The following is a 20329-nucleotide window of genomic DNA, read 5'->3' as shown; positions in this document are numbered from 1 at the left end:
CTTCTTGATGTGATGCAAGTAACCAAGCTTATTCTATAAACCAGAGTAGTTCAAGTCCACCATCATGTAACATTCTCCTAGCATCAATGCTAACAAAACCACATGTGCAAAGAGAGAAAAGCATCCATGTCTGGTGATGATTATGTGAAAGCAGACCTGATATGTCCATGCATGTCAGGCCTGATCTGGCCCATAAGCTCCTTTTGAGCTCCATACATCCATAGAGAGGAAGAGGATATAAATAATAGCTAACTGGCTATGCGTTCCTAACGCAGACCGTGATGATCAGATACACTGGAACAAGGCCAATCCAGCATCATGTGCCCCAGCAGAGCATGCATTGAGCTGTCAAATCGCATCCAGATAAATGGATGTTGTTTAACGCACGTTTATTGTGTCTTAACCAGATGCTAACCGGCTAACCGTGTTAGCATTCTAACGCACTATCACACAAAGCTTTGACTTACCGCTCGCTCCGACGAACATTAAAACCACTTAAAACTCCTAAATCTTCCGGCGGCTGTAGATCCGAAGACGGCAGAGGTACGGCCCGGCTGAGTGTGAGTCCAGCCCTGTGTGTGTGAGTGTGTGTGTGTGTATGTGTGTGAGGTTAGTACTGATCAGTGTGTGTAAAGGCTGCTGGTGGAAGTGCGACTCTCAGCGCTTCTCGCTCTCCGCCCTGAAACCAGTGATCTGCACGGAAACATTAGATGAGTCACATTGTGACGGGCTGCATCGGAAAAATACCATCAGTAGGAGGCGCTATGTGGCCGTAAATTTAGCGGTTGTGTAGACAGACTACGCATTTTTTTTTTTTTTTACATCGGAATGGAAATTACAGAGCATAACCCGAAGTGATAGTAAACAAAATAGCTGGGAAATAACCATAAATAACCATAGCAACACGGAACACTTCAGGCGAGGCGAATTTCATATTGGGCATGAATAATAAATTATCAAAAAATAACCTGTAAAATACCTTTTCTCATGAATCTTTAGATGTAACCCTTGTTTGGAGATTTCTTAGAAATATCATAATATGTTTTGCAGGTTAGTTTGGTAAATTTGTGTATTTTTTTGTAAATTGTTGATTGTAGGTGTTTTGAAAACAGCGGTATCTTTAATTCAGACAAATAATGATCTAAAAACATACGTAAAAAAACACAGGCCACAAACAAACAAACAAATAAATAAATCATTGTAGTGAATGTACCTTTCAATTATTAAAAAAACAGGAACGTCTTATATCAGTAAACAAGCTTTTCATGAATTGTGAAATGTATTCAACTTTATTAAAAATGCGATTTAATATCACGTGACACGTATGCTACCAATCAAGTGGTATCTGTAACGGTGCGGAAATAATAATTCGATTCAAACTTGTTGTCTTTTCTAGGTTTTAAGTGCATTTCTAATATTAAAACAACCGCATTCTTGTACGTCACTGGACAATTTTATATTGTGGAGGACATTGCATGTTCTGATTTTTTATTTTTTTTTAAAGCGAACCTATTTTGTATGAACCATTTGGACGTTTTTGCATGCTTCCTAACCACCGATGATTATGAAACCATGTGCAAATTGCGTCCAAATTCATCCAGAGTTAAATGATTCAACTGAAGCTTTCAGCTTTTTATAGTAGCCTACCCTCTGTTATTTTAAAATCTTTAAATATGATACAAAGCGCCTTCATAACAAATAATAATAAAAAGGCTTTTACATTATGAAACTGCGTTATATATGTAGGCATGATTGAGACATTTCATCTTACACATCCATTCAAATAGTACACAGGCCCTACATATGGAATCATTATAGTTATAAATAATTCATGACACTGCTAGAACAAACATGCATTTGAAACAGCAATCAGCAATGTGACACATTAGATCGAGTTATAGATACTGCTTACAGTTGCAGAACAGCAATAGCCTGTTTCCTGACCCAGGAGACACGGAATTGCAATGGCTCTTATTAAATATGTAACAAAACTACATTTCACTGGAGAGCGATGCGGGTCAATGCCACATAAATACAAGGCATTCCCATTAGTTTCTTAAGAAAAAATAAGGTTTTGTACAATAGTAGACCTACACACTGCCTAAACGCAGCGAGGAATATATAGCTACTAAATTCTGAATTTATTTTTACATTCCACTTATTAAGGATCACATTAAAACATAAATGGATTTTTAAAGCTATCGACTGCCATCTACTGGTCACTAGTTGCACTCTTTGTATTTAAATAGCTATTCATTGCAACGGTTTACTGCGGAATAAATGTTAATTAAAAGGTATGAGGTAGACGCATTAGCATATTATGACACAGGCATTGATAAGTCACGTGATTAAAATATTTACTGGTAAGGTACTGGTAAGCCGTTATTGATCTTCTCTGAACGTATTTTAATATATTGTTGCTGTCTCTTAAATGGGCTCTAGGGGGTGTTGTGTTACCGCTTAAAGATATCTGCGTTCATATGACAAAGATGTATATTATGGGCTAGCCTATAACACAATCTGTGGGATTATGGAATTTATATGCATATAATTATTTTGATTAGCTAGTTGATAAAGCTAAATTCCTGAGAGTTTAATGGTATTTATTTAATATCACTTTAGCCAATATACTCAAACATCCAATCTTCATCTTTTAAGTTATACTTAAGTAAATGTAAGTTTAATGTTAAGTTAAAAATCAGTATATGTTGTAAGTCAATCTGTTCTTAAGTTACCCTAAGTAAATACATAAACAAGAACATAAATTTGCTATTATTTGTGTTTCATTTGTGTGTTATCATATGAGGCTTTCAGTTGTTGCGAAGCTCTCGCGATAACACGAATGTAAACGTCAGACGGATTAGCGGCGATAAAATCTCGCGAGGTTTTCTCATCTGAGCTCGGTCATAGCTGTGGGTGGAGACTTCTTCAGCAGCTGGGTTAATGCTCGCAGAATACGCGCGACAGAGTCGAATTTGCGCTACGTAGCGATAAAATTAAGCCGACACGCGATCAGTTAATCACAATGGTGAATGAACACATCGTGTATTTAGCCCAATAAGCTCGGAAATGCTGCGTTTGTACGATGTAAAGTTGTAAATGATCATTGGCACTGCTTTGCTGGAGCTGCTGTTGAAACAGTGTATCCGCAGTTAATTCTCATCACTTCGTCCTGGCTCACCTTTTCCACAGGTATGTAATGCATTTGTTTTTCCATATGATTTTGTATGTATTATTATCTGTCTGTTATGGAAAAGTTAATGCAAAAAGTTTTTTTTCCCCCTCCAGCAGTGGTCATGAAAGATGCTTCTTGACTTAGATGATGACAGATCATCCACATTATTTAAAGTCTAGATAGCACAAATCACTGCTCACGTGATAATTTAAGAATGTATATAAACATCGTGTAAGACGGTATAAATAGCTACCTGTTGATATAGATATAGATATATATATATAGAGATAGATATAGATAGATATATATATATATATATATAGATATATATATATATATATAGATAGATATATATATATATATAGATATATAGACATAGATATAGATGATAGATAGATAGATAGATAGATAGATAGATCGATAGGTATATAGATGGATACATATAAATAATAGATAATGTATGTATAAAGATATAGAGATAGATTGGTGTGTGGATAGATAGATAGATAGATCTAGAATCTAGATATAATTTATTCAATTATTTGAGTGCTTGGATTGCAACTATGAATGATTTGCACTTAAATGAGTCAGATCTGCTTGAATCATCAGGCCAAAATAAATTATATCATGTCATCTTTGCTGGAACACTAAAAAGAGTGGCTATTTTCATAACTAATATTAGAAATAAAAACAAAATGCAAAGAGCAATTCTGGAGGGACAGCACTGAATGTGATGCCACCACTATTATGGATAAGCATTTGACATATAAACAATGCTAGGAAGAAAGCCAACTTTTCTTAAAACATTTTATTTCCAGATGTAAATGCCTTCTTACTGACTGTTGGATCAACTTTGTGTTGTTGTTGTCAAGGACAGGGTGCCTGCCAGACATTCGCAAAACTACATAGACCAGGTCTGAATCCTCTGAGACATCATAACCCAATCTAAAACACTGTTTAATCAGAGAATTGTTGTAAATAATAATACAAAACTAGATGATCCTGCATGTTATATGAATAATCTAAAAAATAATACCAAAATAAAAAGTTTGATAAGTTTAGAGACAAGATGAAATTAGATCTTTAATCACAGTATAGAAAATGTAACTGTCTTTAAATTTTTTGGTTGACATCAGTGATGAGGTTTATAATACATGGAGAAAGCTCCATTCCCATTTATGTCAATGGCAGTTGCTAGGCTGACGCAGACCCCAGGTGACAAATGGGTGAGTAGAAGAATTAGACTGATTGGCTGATGGCACCACAAGAACATGCACTGCGCAAAGCCCTTTGCCAGTGACTATCTTGTCCTGTAATGTGACATACAAGGCAACAGACAAGAAAAAAACATTAGACTATTTCATGCTTTTTTTTTTTTTTTTGTCGGTAAAGAAAGATGCGTTTCATATTAAATCTGATAGCGAGTGGCATTTCATATCAAAATCTCTGCTTGCATTGTGCCCATCAGTCACAACATTTAGGGGTTGATGGCAAAAGCATCAGTACAAGTATTTTGGATCGTTCTTCCTTATCCTCTGTTTATGCCGAAACAGAAGTCTGAAAAACGCTATCGCCTCAATTTCCATAAGCAAACTGATTCCTATGTATATTTCTGCTGTTCGTTTTGCACCCTGTCCTTTTCCTGCTCCAGTATTTTGTCATTTTGCTGTCCTCAACCCAGCTCTGCAGTGTTACGTAGAGTCCTTCTCCCAGGAGGCAAAGTGACATTGTTTCCTGTAACCCCCACTGAAAAGCTCTTTCAGACCCATTCTTCATCTGTCCCTGAGGAACAGAGGGACGCTGAAGACATTTGCCTGCTTCAGTGCTTACTATATCAATCAGCATGCAGCTTATTAAGGGTAATAACAATAGGTGAACCTATATATTTCTAGAGCCTGCTTAACTAGCCTATAAAGATTTATGGAACATAAGAGACATAAAGGCATGAGAAGACATTAGACAGATTGCTATTATGTGGAATTAGAAGTAGCTGTTTTATTGTGTGTTATGTAAGAGTTACGATTAAAAAAAAACGATTTTTTTTTTGTTCCACCCTGTATTAGGTGTCTTTACAGTGTTAAAACATGTGTCCACAATAAATTCATTGTATCAAGCTAACTAAAGACATTTAATACGCGCATACATACAAGTATGTGACCCTAGACCTCAAAACCAATCATAAGGGTCATTTTTTTAAAATGGAGGTTTATACATCATCTGAAAGCTGAATAAATAAGCTTTCTCTTGATGTATGTATGATAGGATAGGACAATATTTGGCCAAGATACAACTATTTGAAAATTGGGAATCTAAGGGTGCAAAAAATCTAAATATTGAGAAAATCGCCTTTAAAGTTGTCCCAATAAAGTTCTTAGCAATGCATATTACTAATCAAAAATTAAGTTCAGATATATTTACAGTAGGAAATTTACTAAATATCTTCACAGAACATGATCCTTACTTAATATCCTAATGATTATTAAAAAAAAAAAGATTATCATTTTGACCCATACAATGTATTGTTGGCTATTGCTACAAATACCCATGCTACTTATGACTGGTTTTGTGGTCCAGGGTCACATATGTAGCAGTACATTCTGTGATTACTTTCTGATTATTTTCCATTGGACTTACATGTTCTTATTATATCTGACATTCTTGTGCACTCGGTAGAAGGTCTGTCACCAGCAATACATAAAGAATTTTGAAAGTTGGTTCACCAAACTTGACATGTCACAAGCAAGGATGAGCTTGAGTACTCAGAAGTGACAGCAATAATCAATTGTGAAACCTCTTTTGATTTTGATTTCTGAGAACATATTTTAATTGGTTGCAGTGTCAGCCTGGTGGTTTTAATCAGGATGCAACATGTGCCAGTAGTTTTGAATTAGTACTTAACACTTTGTTTGGATATGATCAAGGGTGTTGCATGCAGAGCACAACATCTGCTGTACACTCTTAAAAAAAAAAGGTGTTTTAAAAGATTCTTCAATGCCATAGAAGAACCATTTTTGATTCCACAAAGAACCATTCAGTCAACGGTTATTTAAAGAACCATCTCTTTCTTACCTTTTAATAATCAGAAGAACCTTCTTTCACCACAAAGAACCTTTTGTGAAACAGAAATGTTCTTCAGATGTTTAAGGTTCTTTATGGAACCATTTAGACAAAAAAGGTTCTTCTAAGGCATCGTGAAGCACCTTTATTTTTAAGAGTGTAGATGCAAAGATGCAAAAAAAAAGTTATATGTACATCAACAAAATTAAAAATCACCACAGAAGTTACCTCAAAATGACCCAAGATCTTGGTCACAAGGTAATTAAAAAATTTAGTAGGAGATGTTATTGAGAAGCGGAAAGGGCAGGCAGTCAGACAGAAGAATCGAAGAGGTGAAATGATTGTGTCTCTTTAGCCCGAGAGTTTTTTTGTCGTGGGCAGAGAGCCGAGTAGGGAATCTCCTTGGTTATCCTGAAGGGACTCTTTGGAGAAGAAAGCCACTGAAAGACTGAGAGCTGTGTCTTTCCAGGAGCCTTATTAAAATGCATTAGAAGCACTAGGCTGCCTTCCCCCATCATTGTGGTGCTTATCATCCACATAGCAAACAGCCCAGCTGTACACAAGGGAGCTGGGCAAGCCCTGTCAGCCAGGCCCATATTCCCATTCTCTCACACAGTCATAAACACATGCACCCGGCTCCTCCGAAAAACCTCTCTTGCATGATGCGACCCCCTGCTTTCTTTCTTCATATGCACGGAAAGGACAGCGCTTCAAGGACGTGAGATCTGCCTGCTCTTGCAGAGCCATTTAGATCTGGACAGCTCAGATAGACTGAGGCTCCTTAGTGGCATGTGTCTTTATGCTGTTTTGCATACAGTACTCGCCTCTGTCTCTTTAATGTGTTTGCGTATCGCTTCGCCAAACAAATCAGTTTTAAACCCGTTTCCCCCCACGTTAAGAGCTCTGAAAAGTTCATATGCGTCAATAGTCTAGATTTAGCTTGGATTTTTCCCTTGTAGCAGTGAATGAACCTTCCATAATCTGATCCATATCACAGTGCATTACATGCAAGCAGTTTAACATCTTCCCTCTAGGTTTTACCATCAGTTTTGCTCATAGCATCAACAAACAAATTTAAGATCTGAATGATAGCAAAGCGGTCAAGTATGAAGCACATGAGCTTGCATGTACTCTTAAGATTTTATCCACAACCTTATGCTTAGCATGTCAGATTCCAATACAAGCATTATCTACTTGCCAACATATCCAGAAATGGAGTACTGAATATCCAATTCCCAAATTACCATAGCATTTATAGTAACTGTTTCAATTAGAATGTGTTTGGAATGGATTAGGAACATTTTATTAAATATTGCACAGTCCACAACATACACTACATTAAAAAAAAACAATTTGTAGAAAAACTGAAAAAGTACCTGTTATATTCTGAAACAACAATAACTTAGGACATAACGCTAACCCTTTAACCCTAAAACACAACACAATGCAGTGCATAATTCAAATATTGGGCCCTATTTTTTTTACAGACTTTTCTTAGAGAGTGTACTTACATATAAAAAAAGTGAAACAGTAGGCAGGCAGCATCCTATTATATGTATAACAATCCACTTTTGTTGTCACATGACTTAACGTCGCATCCAGTTATCATTCTGAACAATAACTGTCTGACCCTGGACCTGGATCACAAAACCAGTCTTAAGTAGCACAGGTGCATTTATAGCAATAGGTCAAAATTATTGATTTTTCTCTTATGCCAAAAATCATCAGGATATCCTACCATAAATATATCAAAACTTAATTTTTGGTTAGTAATATGCATTGCTAAGAACTTTATTAGGACAAAATAAAGGCGATTTTCTAAATATTTTGATTTGATTTGTTTGTTTTTTTCACCCTAAAATTGCAGATTTTCAAATAGTTGCATCTCATCCAAGTATTGTCCTTTCCTAACAAACCATACATTAATGGAAACTTATTTTTTCAGCTATATCTCTTTAAAAAATCTCTTTAACAATGTCTTTAACATTTGTCGGTCTGGCCAAATAGCGATTCAAAATAGAGTTAAAATCACTGCTGAATTTCCATTCATTAAACTGTAATTTGGAGGCCAAGTCAAGCATATTGCATTATAGTATTGTGCTATGCTAGTGTTGTATACTGCACATATAGTGGATCATCTGGGTATTCCATAAATGCACAAAATGTGTATGCTGCACACAGTACACATAGAGTACTACATACTGAATAAATTGTATAGGTAGCATGTTAGTATGTTAATCTTTAAATGATTATTGTGCAGAGTCATTGAGTTGAGCGAAGTTATTTGAAATAATCACTGGCAGAATGGTGTAGGCGAAACAGCTCTGAAGCGATGTGGGTGTTAAGTCCCATGAGAGAGACAGACTGAACATTAAAACAGATGTAAATGTTACCTGAAACCTAAATGGACTCACTTGGAACTCATGACAGTTCTTTATTAAAAACTATTTTTTTTGTACACCCCTCCTTGCTGATTTTATTTTTTACAATTATAATTATTTGTATTTTATTTTTATTTTATTTTTTCAAATAAATGATGTATGAGATGGAGTGCAGTATTGATTTAATTATCACCTACAGTATTAGCCAAATGTTGGCATGTTGTGAATTATTTTGGACTTTTTCTTTAATTTGATAATACAAAAAGAATAGCTGGTTAGTATTATAAAGATTATTAATTACTAGAAGCTAACTGTTTCTGTTTTAAAATATCATGTGAAATTTTGCCAACATATGAGGTAATGCACCCAGGGGAGCCCCGGCAATGTGGGGTTTATAACCATTAATTCTTCAGTTTATGTCTAATTTTCAAGCAGACATCAAAGACGTTTTAGTCTTAAACAGTTATGTTAGCTGAGATGGTGCCACTGAGGGTTTGCGCAGTAATTTGCAATACGTAGCTGACATTTTGCAGGCATTTGTTAGTTGGCAAAGCCTTTTTATGTTTCCCTCTGGGTTGCCTATGCAGTGAAGGGAATTAAATGCACAACTGGCGACACTGCCGTTTCTGCTGTTTGTATCCTTGTGGATTGGACGTTAATGCCGCTTAAGTCTTAAAACATGAAATGCTATGGATGAAAACAAACAAAGAAGATTGTCCTTCACATCCTGAAAATTAGCATTTTTCCTCCACGAGATGTGGCGGCAAGAAGCTCTGCCAACCTCATCGTTAATTTTAGTAGTGATAAAGCCTTTAACATAGAATGTTGTCTTGCTCAATTTGATACAGTCATTGTGAACAATAGAAAGAGCTGTCACTATTTTAGATTACTGAAGCAGGTCCTTTTATGTCTTTCCGCAAACATTTTCTTATCTCCTTCTAAAAACAAACAGCCTGTTTGTTGTCCCACACATCAACAGGCACAGTTAAAGCATTAGCCTATAGGCTGTTGCGTACATGGTGTGCTGAGAACACACACATAGAATTTTAGTGCCAAATTTTGTGAATGTTTGGAATGCAGGTGGGCCTCTTTAGCTATTCTTTGGTCTCCATGGCTCTGCTGGCTACCGTAGAATGCCAGCAGCTCTAAAGATTAGATTATGTCAAGGGTTTTTTTTTTCTTTTAAAAAAGCCCAGTACTGATAGGGAGTACATGCCTATACTGCAGGGAGTTAATGAATTAAATTTAACTTTAACTAAAAACTCATGATTATAATAATAACAATTCCTGCAGTTAAAATGTTGATTTAGATTTGGAGGCTTAAAATAAATAAACACATTCACCATTCACAATTCACAATCTAAAACCTTTAAAAACTACATGGAAACCTCTTTATGAGAGGAAGTATATGATAAGAAAGAACTATAACATGTAGGGAATAATGTATAGTCAGCCAGTCACCATTGCAAAATAGGTTCTAACATAAACTTATATTGCACGTATTATATGTGACCGTGGACCACAAAACCAGGCATAAGGGTCAATTGTTTGAAATTGAATAATACATAATCTAAAAGCTGAATATATAAGTTTTCCATTGATGTATGTTGTTAGGATAGGGCATACAACTATTTGAAAATCTGGAATCTGGGGGTGCAAAAAAAAATCTAAATACTGAGAAAAAAGTTGTCCAAATGAAGTTCTTAGCAATGCATATTACTTATCAAAAATTAAGTTTTGATATTTTTACAGTAAGACATTTACAAAATATCTTTATGGAACATGATCTTTACTTAATATCCTAATGATTTTTGGCATAAAAGAAAAATCGATAATTTTGACCCATGCAATATATATTGCTACAAATACACCCGTGCTGCTTAAGACTGATTTTGTGGTCCAGGGATACATATTTGGTATCCTTCTTTATATCAATACTCTACTCTTTACTCTCTGTGTTTACTCTGTACTGTAGATTTATGATCTATTAATGTGTTAGCAACTCATAAACCTTTTTGTTCAAACTTGGTATTCTGATCGTTGCAGGTGGAGCATGAGCGTGTGGTCGGAGTTCTGCTGCGATGCGTGCTATTGGGTGTAGGATGAACCTGCCGGCAGTGCTGAATGGCCTGCTGGTGTCAGTGGTGGCAGCCTTGCTTTGGAAGTACGTTCGGCTGGTTGAACACACATCACAGTTGGAAGAGGAGCTACAGCTTACACGCCAATCACAGGAGTTCTCACAGGTGCGTATCGACTACCACGGTGCCCTGTTAGCGCTCCAAGAGCATGGCACCAGAATGGTCTGCACTGGCAAGATGCACACTGATCGCATCTGCCGCTTTGACTACCTCTGCTACTGCACGGAGGCTGAGGAGTTTGTATTCTTCCACAGTAATGCCTCTGTGATGTTGCCCAACCTTGGCCCTCGTCGTTTCCAGCCCGCCCTGCTGGACCTCTCGTCTGTAGAAGACCACAACACTCAATATTTTAACTTTCTCGAGCTCCCGGCAGCGGCTCTGAAGTTCATGCCGAAACCTGTGTTTGTGCCAGATGTTACTCTAATTCTGAACCGTTTTAACCCAGACAACCTCATGCACATTTTCCATGATGATCTTTTGCCCATCTACTACACCATGCAGCAGTATTCAGACTTGGATGATGAGGCCAGGCTTGTCTTCATGGAGGGTTGGAGTGAAGGGGCTCACTTCGATCTCTACCGCTTGCTCAGCAGTAAGCAACCACTTCTCAAGGAGCAGTTGAAGACTTTTGGCAAACTCATGTGCTTCACCAAGTCCTACGTGGGACTGTCAAAGATGACAACATGGTACCAATATGGCTTTGTGCAACCGCAAGGACCCAAAGCCAACATTCTGATTTCAGGTAACGAGATCCGCCAGTTTGCTTCATTTTTGATGGAGAGGCTTAACGTCACGCGAGAGGAGGGCGATGACTACATTGTAGTTTTTAAACGTACCACTAACAGGCTCATCCTCAATGAGGCGGAATTACTTCTAGCTTTAGCCCAGGAGTTTCAGATGAGGACTGTCACTGTGTCTTTGGAGGAGCAGTCGTTTGATAGCATTATCCAAATTATTAGTGGGGCAACTATGCTGGTCAGCATGCATGGAGCCCAGATGATCACCTCCATGTTCTTACCCCGTGGTGCCTCTGTGGTCGAACTCTTTCCTTATGCTGTAAACCCAGAGCAGTACACTCCCTACAAAACCTTGGCCTCCCTACCTGGCATGGACCTTCAGTATGTCGCATGGAGAAATACCATAGAAGAGAACACCGTTACGTATCCTGATCGCCCCTGGGATCAAGGTGGCATCGTCCACCTTGAGAAGGAGGAACAAGAACGTATCCTTGCCAGCAAGGAGGTGCCAAGACATCTTTGTTGTCGTAATCCAGAGTGGCTTTTCCGCATTTACCAGGACACTACTGTGGACATTGCCTCTTTTCTGGACGTACTCAGAGAAACTCTAAAAAAGCCTAATCTGAAAAAGGCCAAGGTGGCGAGCACTGTACATCCTGGTCGAGTCAGAGAGCCCAAGTGCCAGACCTCAGTACAGGCCACCAATGAAGCAAAGCTCTCAGTGTCATGGCAGATCCCGTGGAACCTGAAGTACTTGAAGGTTAAAGAGGTGAAATATGAAGTGTGGATCCAGGAGCAGGGAGAGAACACGTATATGCCTTACATTCTGCCCCATCAGAACTACACCTTCTCTGAGAACATCAAACCCTTTACCACATATTTAGTATGGGTGCGCTGTATCTTTAACAAGAACCTCTTGGGTCCATTTGCAGATGTTCTTATATGTAAAACTTGATTCAGTAATCAGGTTAGACGTAACACTGTCACTGTCAGCTAGCAAAGAATTAATTTGAGAATTAATTCTCAGGAGCTATCCTGAAGATTAAAAGGTGTGACATGGGTGAATTGTCTTCCGACTCGGTTGTCACTCTTGTGGCTTGATTGTTCTTCATGGTCTTAATGGAGTGTCACGAACTGAGAGAGCAAATGGCCTGACTGCAGTGAAGGTTAGAAGAGAAAGCAGTTTACAGAACTGCCAGTTCTTTTAGTTCTTACCACCATCCAAGCAAAGTTCTCAATGACTTTATTTATCAGAAATGTAATGCATAATTTAAATTTATATTTATAAGTCCAAGACACTGGTTTTGTCTGACACCTGCTTTGGTTAACTAAAATAATGCACAATTTCTGTGGCTTAAGCAACATGATATGAATTTTATGTGACTTTGTGAGTGTGCCCAAGGTTTTGCATTGTGTTTTTCATTGACTTCATTTATGAAGAAGCATTTTTGGGTTTAGAAATATAGTGTGAAGTAACTGCAAGAAAATAAAAGAAAAATATAAACATTATACTATTTTTAAAATAGACTGCTGTTGCGTGGGTTAACTGTAGATTTGCTGCAGTGTTGATGTTCTCTTTTTTTAACCAGCCTCAGAACCACTGATTATTATCTACCTGCTCAATGGGAAATGTTTGAATTTGTTTGACAGTGATATCTATCAAATCGCATCAGACAGAAGACTTAGATGTCCAGGTCAGTAGTACCTTTGATGACTGGGGTGAAATAGTTTAAGATAGTGTCCTGAAATTTGAAAGTCTCTTTTTTTTGTTGGTGGCATGTCAGTAATTACTTCTGTGTTAAGTAAGTTGGAACCACTGTGTTAAGCAAGCTAGTGTTTTTGGTGATAACAGCATAGTGGGCTCGTAGCACAAAGAAAATAGGTTCAAACATGGGAAAGGCCAATTCGTAAACTGTAGAGTTTTTAAATGACTGGCTACAAGTATTTGATAAATGTCCAGTAGAGAAGTAACAGTACTTCAAACCTTTTATGACTGCATAAGCCTTACAGAATGCAATATTAAAGATTTGAAGATTAATATTTATATGATGTATAAAGAAACCACTGTTTAGATATGCTTCCTATCCTGTCATTCACCAAATAAACTTAAAACAGTATCTATATCTGCTTTAGAAAAAGACAATACCAGTTTCTGTTGTTTTTTTTTAGACGTTTTTGTGCAAATCCTTCATGTCTCATCTGCATTTCTGCAAAGACAAGGTGTGTTTTGCTGGCTTATGGATTATTGAGAAGATGGAAACATGTACTTTATCTCTGCCAATTATTTATTGAAGACAACTCTTGAACGCTATACCGTAGCTCAGATTTATTAAAAGTTGCACTGTGTGTTTAAATTTGTTTCACCGCTGTGATCAATGAATGGAACATGAGAAAATCAACAACTAACCACAAGCTTTGTTTCTCTGTTTTGTTCTGAATGGCCTGCCAAGTCATCTTTTTTTTTTTCTCTCTTTCCACTCAGTGAGGTTTTATTCTGTCCTTCGCTTTGAGGACATTCTGAATTACATGGAAATGGATATAAATGATGCTAAAAACAGATTAAACCAAGAACATTTCTAATTGAAATTCGGAAACGGCTAACCTCAGCCATGCAGTATATTAGCATAACTCTGTGTTTCGATGGTAATTTTATTCAAGTATGAGGATAATAAATGAATTCTGTTTGTAATACAAAATAGCAGAAATGTCCTTTGCATATAATCAGAGAAAAAAACCTAGCATGGAGAAAAAACCTATCATCTTGCCTCCACTCTTGAGTTGAGAAACAGATGTTTGTGGTTTCCCATTCTCTCCTTTAATAATTAGATGATTGTTTTCAACATAGAAACATATACATACATACATACATATATATATATACATACATATGTATGTATATATATATGTATGTATGTATGTATATGTTTCTATGTTGAAAACAATCATCTAATTATTAAAGGAGAGAATATATATATATATATATATATATATATATATAAGATTGCAGGCTTGGGTCCTGTAAACCGCTCTGTTTCCTCTGCCAGTTCATGAGATTTACCATTATGTGCCAGTGGAATGTCATACATCATTTTTGTCACTTTTATTAAATGTACAATTTCTCAGACATTTTTGTGATGTCTTGTTTTTATTTAAAAGTCTTTATCATTTATCAGTATTATTATTTAATATTGATTCATGTGTATTGTCTCAGTTTGTCAATATCTTGATTTTTTTTTTAATATTTGCTGAATTATTAAACTAAAATCCATAACAGACGGACTGGTAAACAACGGCACTCCAGCAGTCATTGATTGGAAAATTATGGATTCTTTTTTTTTTTTTTTTTTGGTCAGAATGTGCAGCCTTGGTGTTTTTAGGACTTTAAACTTAAAGATAATATTGTTTATAACTGGTAATTTGGTAACACTTTATTTTAAGGATCAGGAATTCGACAGTAATTAATGACTAATAACTGCATTTGTAAGTGACTAGTTATGGACTTGTATGCCATTACAAGCTATTTATAAGGCCTTTATTGGCTGTTGTCTTATGTTGGTCTTATAGACCCTTTATATTTGTTTCTGTCCTAACAGTGTACTAATTAGCTAAACATAAAACAAACTAATATCTTGTATTGTGTGAATTACACACTTTATAAGTTCTCAATACACTATATTTATTTCATACTTACAAGCTACACATTCACATAGAATAGGAATTTCATCACAGACATTTCAATTAACAGAAAAACACTTTTACACAAAAGCACAGTCTTTCTAGCAGTTGTTCCATACTAACCAATGATTTAAAAACTAAATATACCCCATTCCCTGAATTTATTAATAGCTAACAAGCAAATTTCTCACTAATACATTCAGTATCACTTCAGATTATGTTCCCTATTCTAAAGTACAAAAGAGACATGAAAGTTTGCAGATGTGTCTCATCTGTAGTTTGTTCTCTTGTTGAACCATCAAACAATAAAGACAGAATTCTTCACTGCAATCTTTTATGTGTCTTTTCTACTTTAGAATAGGGAACATAATCTGAAGTAATACAGCATTTATTAGTGAGAAATGTGCTTGTTAGCTGTTAATAAATTAAGGGAATGGGGAATATTTTGTTTATTAATCATTTATTAGTGTGGAAAAACTGCTAGAAAACTGCTTTTGTGTAACTGTTTTTCAGCTAAATTAAATGTCTGATGAAATTCCTATTCCTATATTTATTTCATACCTACAAGCTACACATTCGCATAGTGTACTGAGAACTTATAAAGTGTGTAATTCACACAATACAAGCTATTAGTTTGTTTTATGTTTAGCTAATTAGTACACTGTTAGGACAGAAACAAATATAAAGGGTCTATAAGACCAACATAAGACAACAGCCAATAAAGGCCTTATAAATAGCTTGTAATGGCATACAAGTCCATAACTAGTCATTTACAAATGCAGTTATTAGTCATTAATTACTGTCTAATTCCTGATCCTTAAAATAAAGTGTTACCGGTAATTTTTTATTTAATTTATGTCCGATTTAAAATACTACACTCAATTACAGATAAAATACAGATATGTTTTGTAAGCATTTATGTTACTATTGTCTGTTAATGGACAGTTGAATAATCCTCTTCTCTTTGTAGTAAACCATTTTCTCTGCTTGCTGTTTTTTTTTTTTTTTTTTTGCTATTTAATTTTTGAGATCAGAATCACTGTGACCCTCCAGAGACAGATTTGTTTATGGATGCTGCATCTGCCTACAGAATGGAACATGAAAGAACAGTGAATCTGATAATATGCTCAGCGTCTCCATGTAGGGCAGTGTCAGTTCAAGGTGTTATGTATAGCCGAAGGGGATACTGTTGAACCGCGACGAGCCGATGAAAAAGATTGAATGTGTGTGGGGTGTGTTCCGCATGTTGAAACCGATTCAAACCAGGTTTCAGGCATGAAGTACAAATTACATCAGCTTGCTTTGAACTCATTAACCTAAACACGAAATAGCATGATCTTTTATCCTGCTATTCTTAAATGAATCATTAGAAATGTGCCTTCTTTAGTGGTGCATATAGTTTTCAACAAGGTTAAAATAACTTTTTTTTTTATAATTACAATATAATTATAATTATATAATTATAATTACAATTTTATGTATAATTATGGGAGGAAATTAATTAAGGTGATGCTCGTACCTCATGCTGACACTACAGTGGTCATTTTTAAGAGCTTTATTGATCTGGCTTTCCAGTTAGTTTTTATTAAAAAATATGTTTGAGGGCTGTTCTGTCATGATTCCCAGTGTTTTTGGTAAGTCTTATGTAACTTGATTGCTTTGAGTTTGAATAACTTAAACCATTTAAGGCAATTGGTTTCCTCAAACCATTTAAGAAGCTATATAGTTGATGAAACTTAGATTTGTTACTTGAATTCAAACTGAGTGGAATAAACTTAATTTCGTTAAGTTGAGTTTACACTGATAATTGCCTAAGCTAATGTTAAAAAATAAGTTGATTTATCTCGATTTCTATGAGTTTATAGTACTCATATTTATTGGTTTTAAAAGTTAAATGGTTTAAGGCAATCGGTTTCCTCAAACGGTTTGAGTTACCATAACTTGTTGGGTTTTACAGTGATATGTATAATTATGGGAGGAAATTAATTAAGGTGATGCTCGTACCTCATGCTGACACTACAGTGGCCATTTCTAAGAGCTTTCTTGATCTGGCTTTCCAGTTTGTTTTTATTTTATATATATATATATATATATATATATAGACCTTATTTTAGTTATAAATTGAAAACCTTCTAAAAACTTGTACAATTTCCTTAGGGAACGCATGGCTTGAAGATGCTAATTGTTTTTTTAGGGCTACAAACAGAACTTCTATATTTGATGAAGGTCAAAATAAATGAGAGGTGTTGTTAAAAATAATACAGTACCTCAATAACAGGGATTCCTAAACAGGCTGGATTAGATTTCTCATAGGACCTCTGAGTTAGCCGAAAAACAGCAGGTAATTCGCTACATCATTTTACCGAGGTTATGTGGGTCATAACAAGATACAGTCATTTTCTTCAGATGGAATTGAAATTATAAACTGTGTCTTTGAGGCAAAAAATTTACTTAACCTCCACAGGGAAAACAAGCCCTGTCCGAGTAATGTTCAAGACCAGAAATTGGCAATCATTAGTGAATTTCTTAGATGTGTAATACATTGGTAGTTTTCTTCCGAAGGAAGATGTTACAAAGGAAATGTGGCTAGTTAGTTTGGGTTTATTTTCAAAAAAATAATGGAAATGAGGAGAAGGTGAAGCTCACAGCATATGAGGTTTCAATTATTCACCCTCTGATGTTATTTCCTGAGCTGGTAACACTTTATAATAACGTTCAGTTGTAAGTCTTTTATAAGTGATTAGTTAATGATGAAATAATCATGTACAAAACATTCACAAATGATTATTAAGTGATATGCTAACAATTTGTGTATGCTTTGTTAATTCATTTACAAGTCATTTACAAATTAATTTACAAGTAATTAGTTAATGATGAACTAATTATTTACAAAACATGGCTATGTGTTTATAAATTATGAATAAGTGATAGGTTCATTTTATTGTAAGTCCTATGCTAACGATTTACCAATCTGTCGTAAATTATCTGAAAAATGGCATATCATGAAATAATCAAACAGATCCTTATTAAATGGTTAAAAATTAGTTAACCCCTTAACTGTCACCCCCATTTTTTAGGTTTATCCAAACTTAAATTGTAATTCATGAACACTTTGGATATAAGGTAGGTTTCTTTTTAAAGAAAACAATCAGCAGATTACTGCAGAAGCGAGAAAAAAAAAGTATTAACAAATTACAGAAGTTTAAATTTACTGTAAAGATAATACACTGTACAATTTTTATTATATTTTATATAAAATACATATTGTACATAACAGGTTTTATCCTAAATTTTATATCAATTTGAAGTCTTAAATCTAAATAAGTTTTTCCAAATTTGAAGTTGATATGAAAACAAATTTGAAGTTCCTGTGAAAGTTTGTTTAGGGTGTTATAAAATACTAAATAACCTTATATAATTCATACACTACAACCAGTCAGCCCTTACATTGCAGTACACACTACAAAGTATTCAAAAGCCGTTGATGAATAAATAATGAATAAATCATTTACAAATCTTTCTGCATCCCCTAATCTAAAGTGTAAACTACTCATCAGTTGTAAATGTTTTACAAACCTGCCGGTTACAGGTTGTGTGGGCATCAGGTGGGTAAACACACTGGGGGAAAGACCTTTGAAAAATGAGTAAAACATTTACAACTGATGAATTGTTTACACTTTAGATTAGGGGATGCTGAAAGATTTGTAAATGATTTATTCATGATGCGATCTTCAGTGAAGGATAAACATTTAAATGATTGATATTTTAATTATTTAAGTGACAAATCATATCATCAAGTAACATATTAACCACTTACTAAGGATCTGTTTGATTATTTCATGATGCTATTTTTTTAAGATAAATTACGACAGATTTGTAAATTGTTAGCCTATTACTTAATCATTTGTGAACGTATAATCATGTTTTGTAAATTATTAGTTCATCATTATCTAATCACTTGATTTATAATGATTTATAACTTATAACTTAATCTACAAAACATATGTAAAAATACTAACATATCACGTATTAATCATTTATGAATGCATAGTGATGTTTTGTAAATGATTAGTTCATCATTAACTAATTACTTGTAAATAACTTGTAAATGAATTAGCAAAACATACACAAATTGTTAGCATATCACTTATTAAACATTTATGAATGTTTTGCAAATCATTATTTTATCATTAACTAACCACTTATAAATGACTTACAACTGAACGTTATTATAAAGTGTTACCCACCAAGGTTATGAAGGATTTTTTATGGTAGTTTAATAGAGCTTTTGCATCCTTTTTGAGGCTTGAAACTGCAAAAGACCCTTTTCACAAACTGTGATGATGTGTTTCCACACAGAAAAATGCTGTTATTTGGCAACCCAGCGCTATACAGAATCTCACAAAAGTGAGTACACTCCTCACATTTCAGTAACCATTTTAGTATATCTTCTCAAGGAACAATACTATAGAAATGAAACTTGGATATATTTTAGTCAATGTGTAGCTTCTATAGCAGTATAGATTTGCTTTCCTCTGAAAATATATCAACATACAGCCATTATTTTCAAAATAGCTGGCAACAAAAGTGAGTACACCCTATGTGATAACAGCATATGTTGTTTAACCATGCCACATATCCTGTTCATAATGTTTATGTTTTTGTCTGCTTGACAGGACCATACAAAGTTGTGTATCGTAGATACACAGGTATTAGAGCAGTTAAAATTAAGTGCTTTAAGTACAATTCTCTCATACTGACCACTGGATGTTCAACATGGCATCTCATGGCAAAGAACTTTCTGAGGATTTGAGAATTAGTATTGTTGCTCTCCACAAAGATGGCCAAGGCTATTAGAGGTTCAGTAACACCCTGAAACCGAGTTACATTACAGTGGTCAGGGTCATACAGAGGTTTTTCAAGATGGGTTCCATTCGGAAAGAAAAGCCCACAAACAGTTTGCTGAAGACAACCTGTCCAAGAGCATGAATTACTGGTCTGATGAGACTATAAGATAAACTTGTTTGGCTTAGATGGTGTCCAGCATGTGTGGCAATGCCCTGGTGAGGAGTACCAAGAAAATTGTGTCTTGCCTACAGTCCAGCATGGTGGTGGTATAGCATCATGGTCTGGGGTTGCATGAGTGCTGCTGGTACTGCGAAGCTG

The 20329-nt window shown here is 35.3% G+C and overlaps 2 protein-coding genes across 2 annotated transcripts in view; one reads left to right on the top strand and one right to left on the bottom strand.

The window, feature by feature from the left end:
• snrka (SNF related kinase a) overlaps positions 1-634 on the bottom strand; it is a 59910-nt gene extending 59276 nt beyond the window's left edge. Inside the window, exon 1 of the mRNA XM_073847560.1 lies at positions 468-634. The gene's annotated coding sequence lies outside the window, so the exon portion shown is untranslated. The remainder of the gene's footprint in view (positions 1-467) is intronic.
• Positions 635-2929: 2295 nt separating this feature from the next.
• On the top strand, positions 2930-13631 carry pomgnt2 (protein O-linked mannose N-acetylglucosaminyltransferase 2 (beta 1,4-)). The gene is made up of 2 exons (XM_073847145.1): positions 2930-3192; positions 10660-13631. The coding sequence occupies exon 2, from the start codon at positions 10695-10697 to the stop codon at positions 12441-12443; it is 1749 nt and encodes a 582-aa protein (XP_073703246.1). The 5' UTR covers positions 2930-3192; positions 10660-10694; the 3' UTR covers positions 12444-13631.
• The last annotated feature ends 6698 nt before the right edge of the window (positions 13632-20329 follow it).

This window comes from Garra rufa, chromosome 9 (assembly GCF_049309525.1).
Source record: "Garra rufa chromosome 9, GarRuf1.0, whole genome shotgun sequence".
Taxonomy (NCBI): Eukaryota; Metazoa; Chordata; class Actinopteri; order Cypriniformes; family Cyprinidae; genus Garra; species Garra rufa.
The sequence above is the reverse complement of the archived record's forward strand: the minus strand, read 5'-3'. Positions and strand labels throughout refer to the sequence as shown.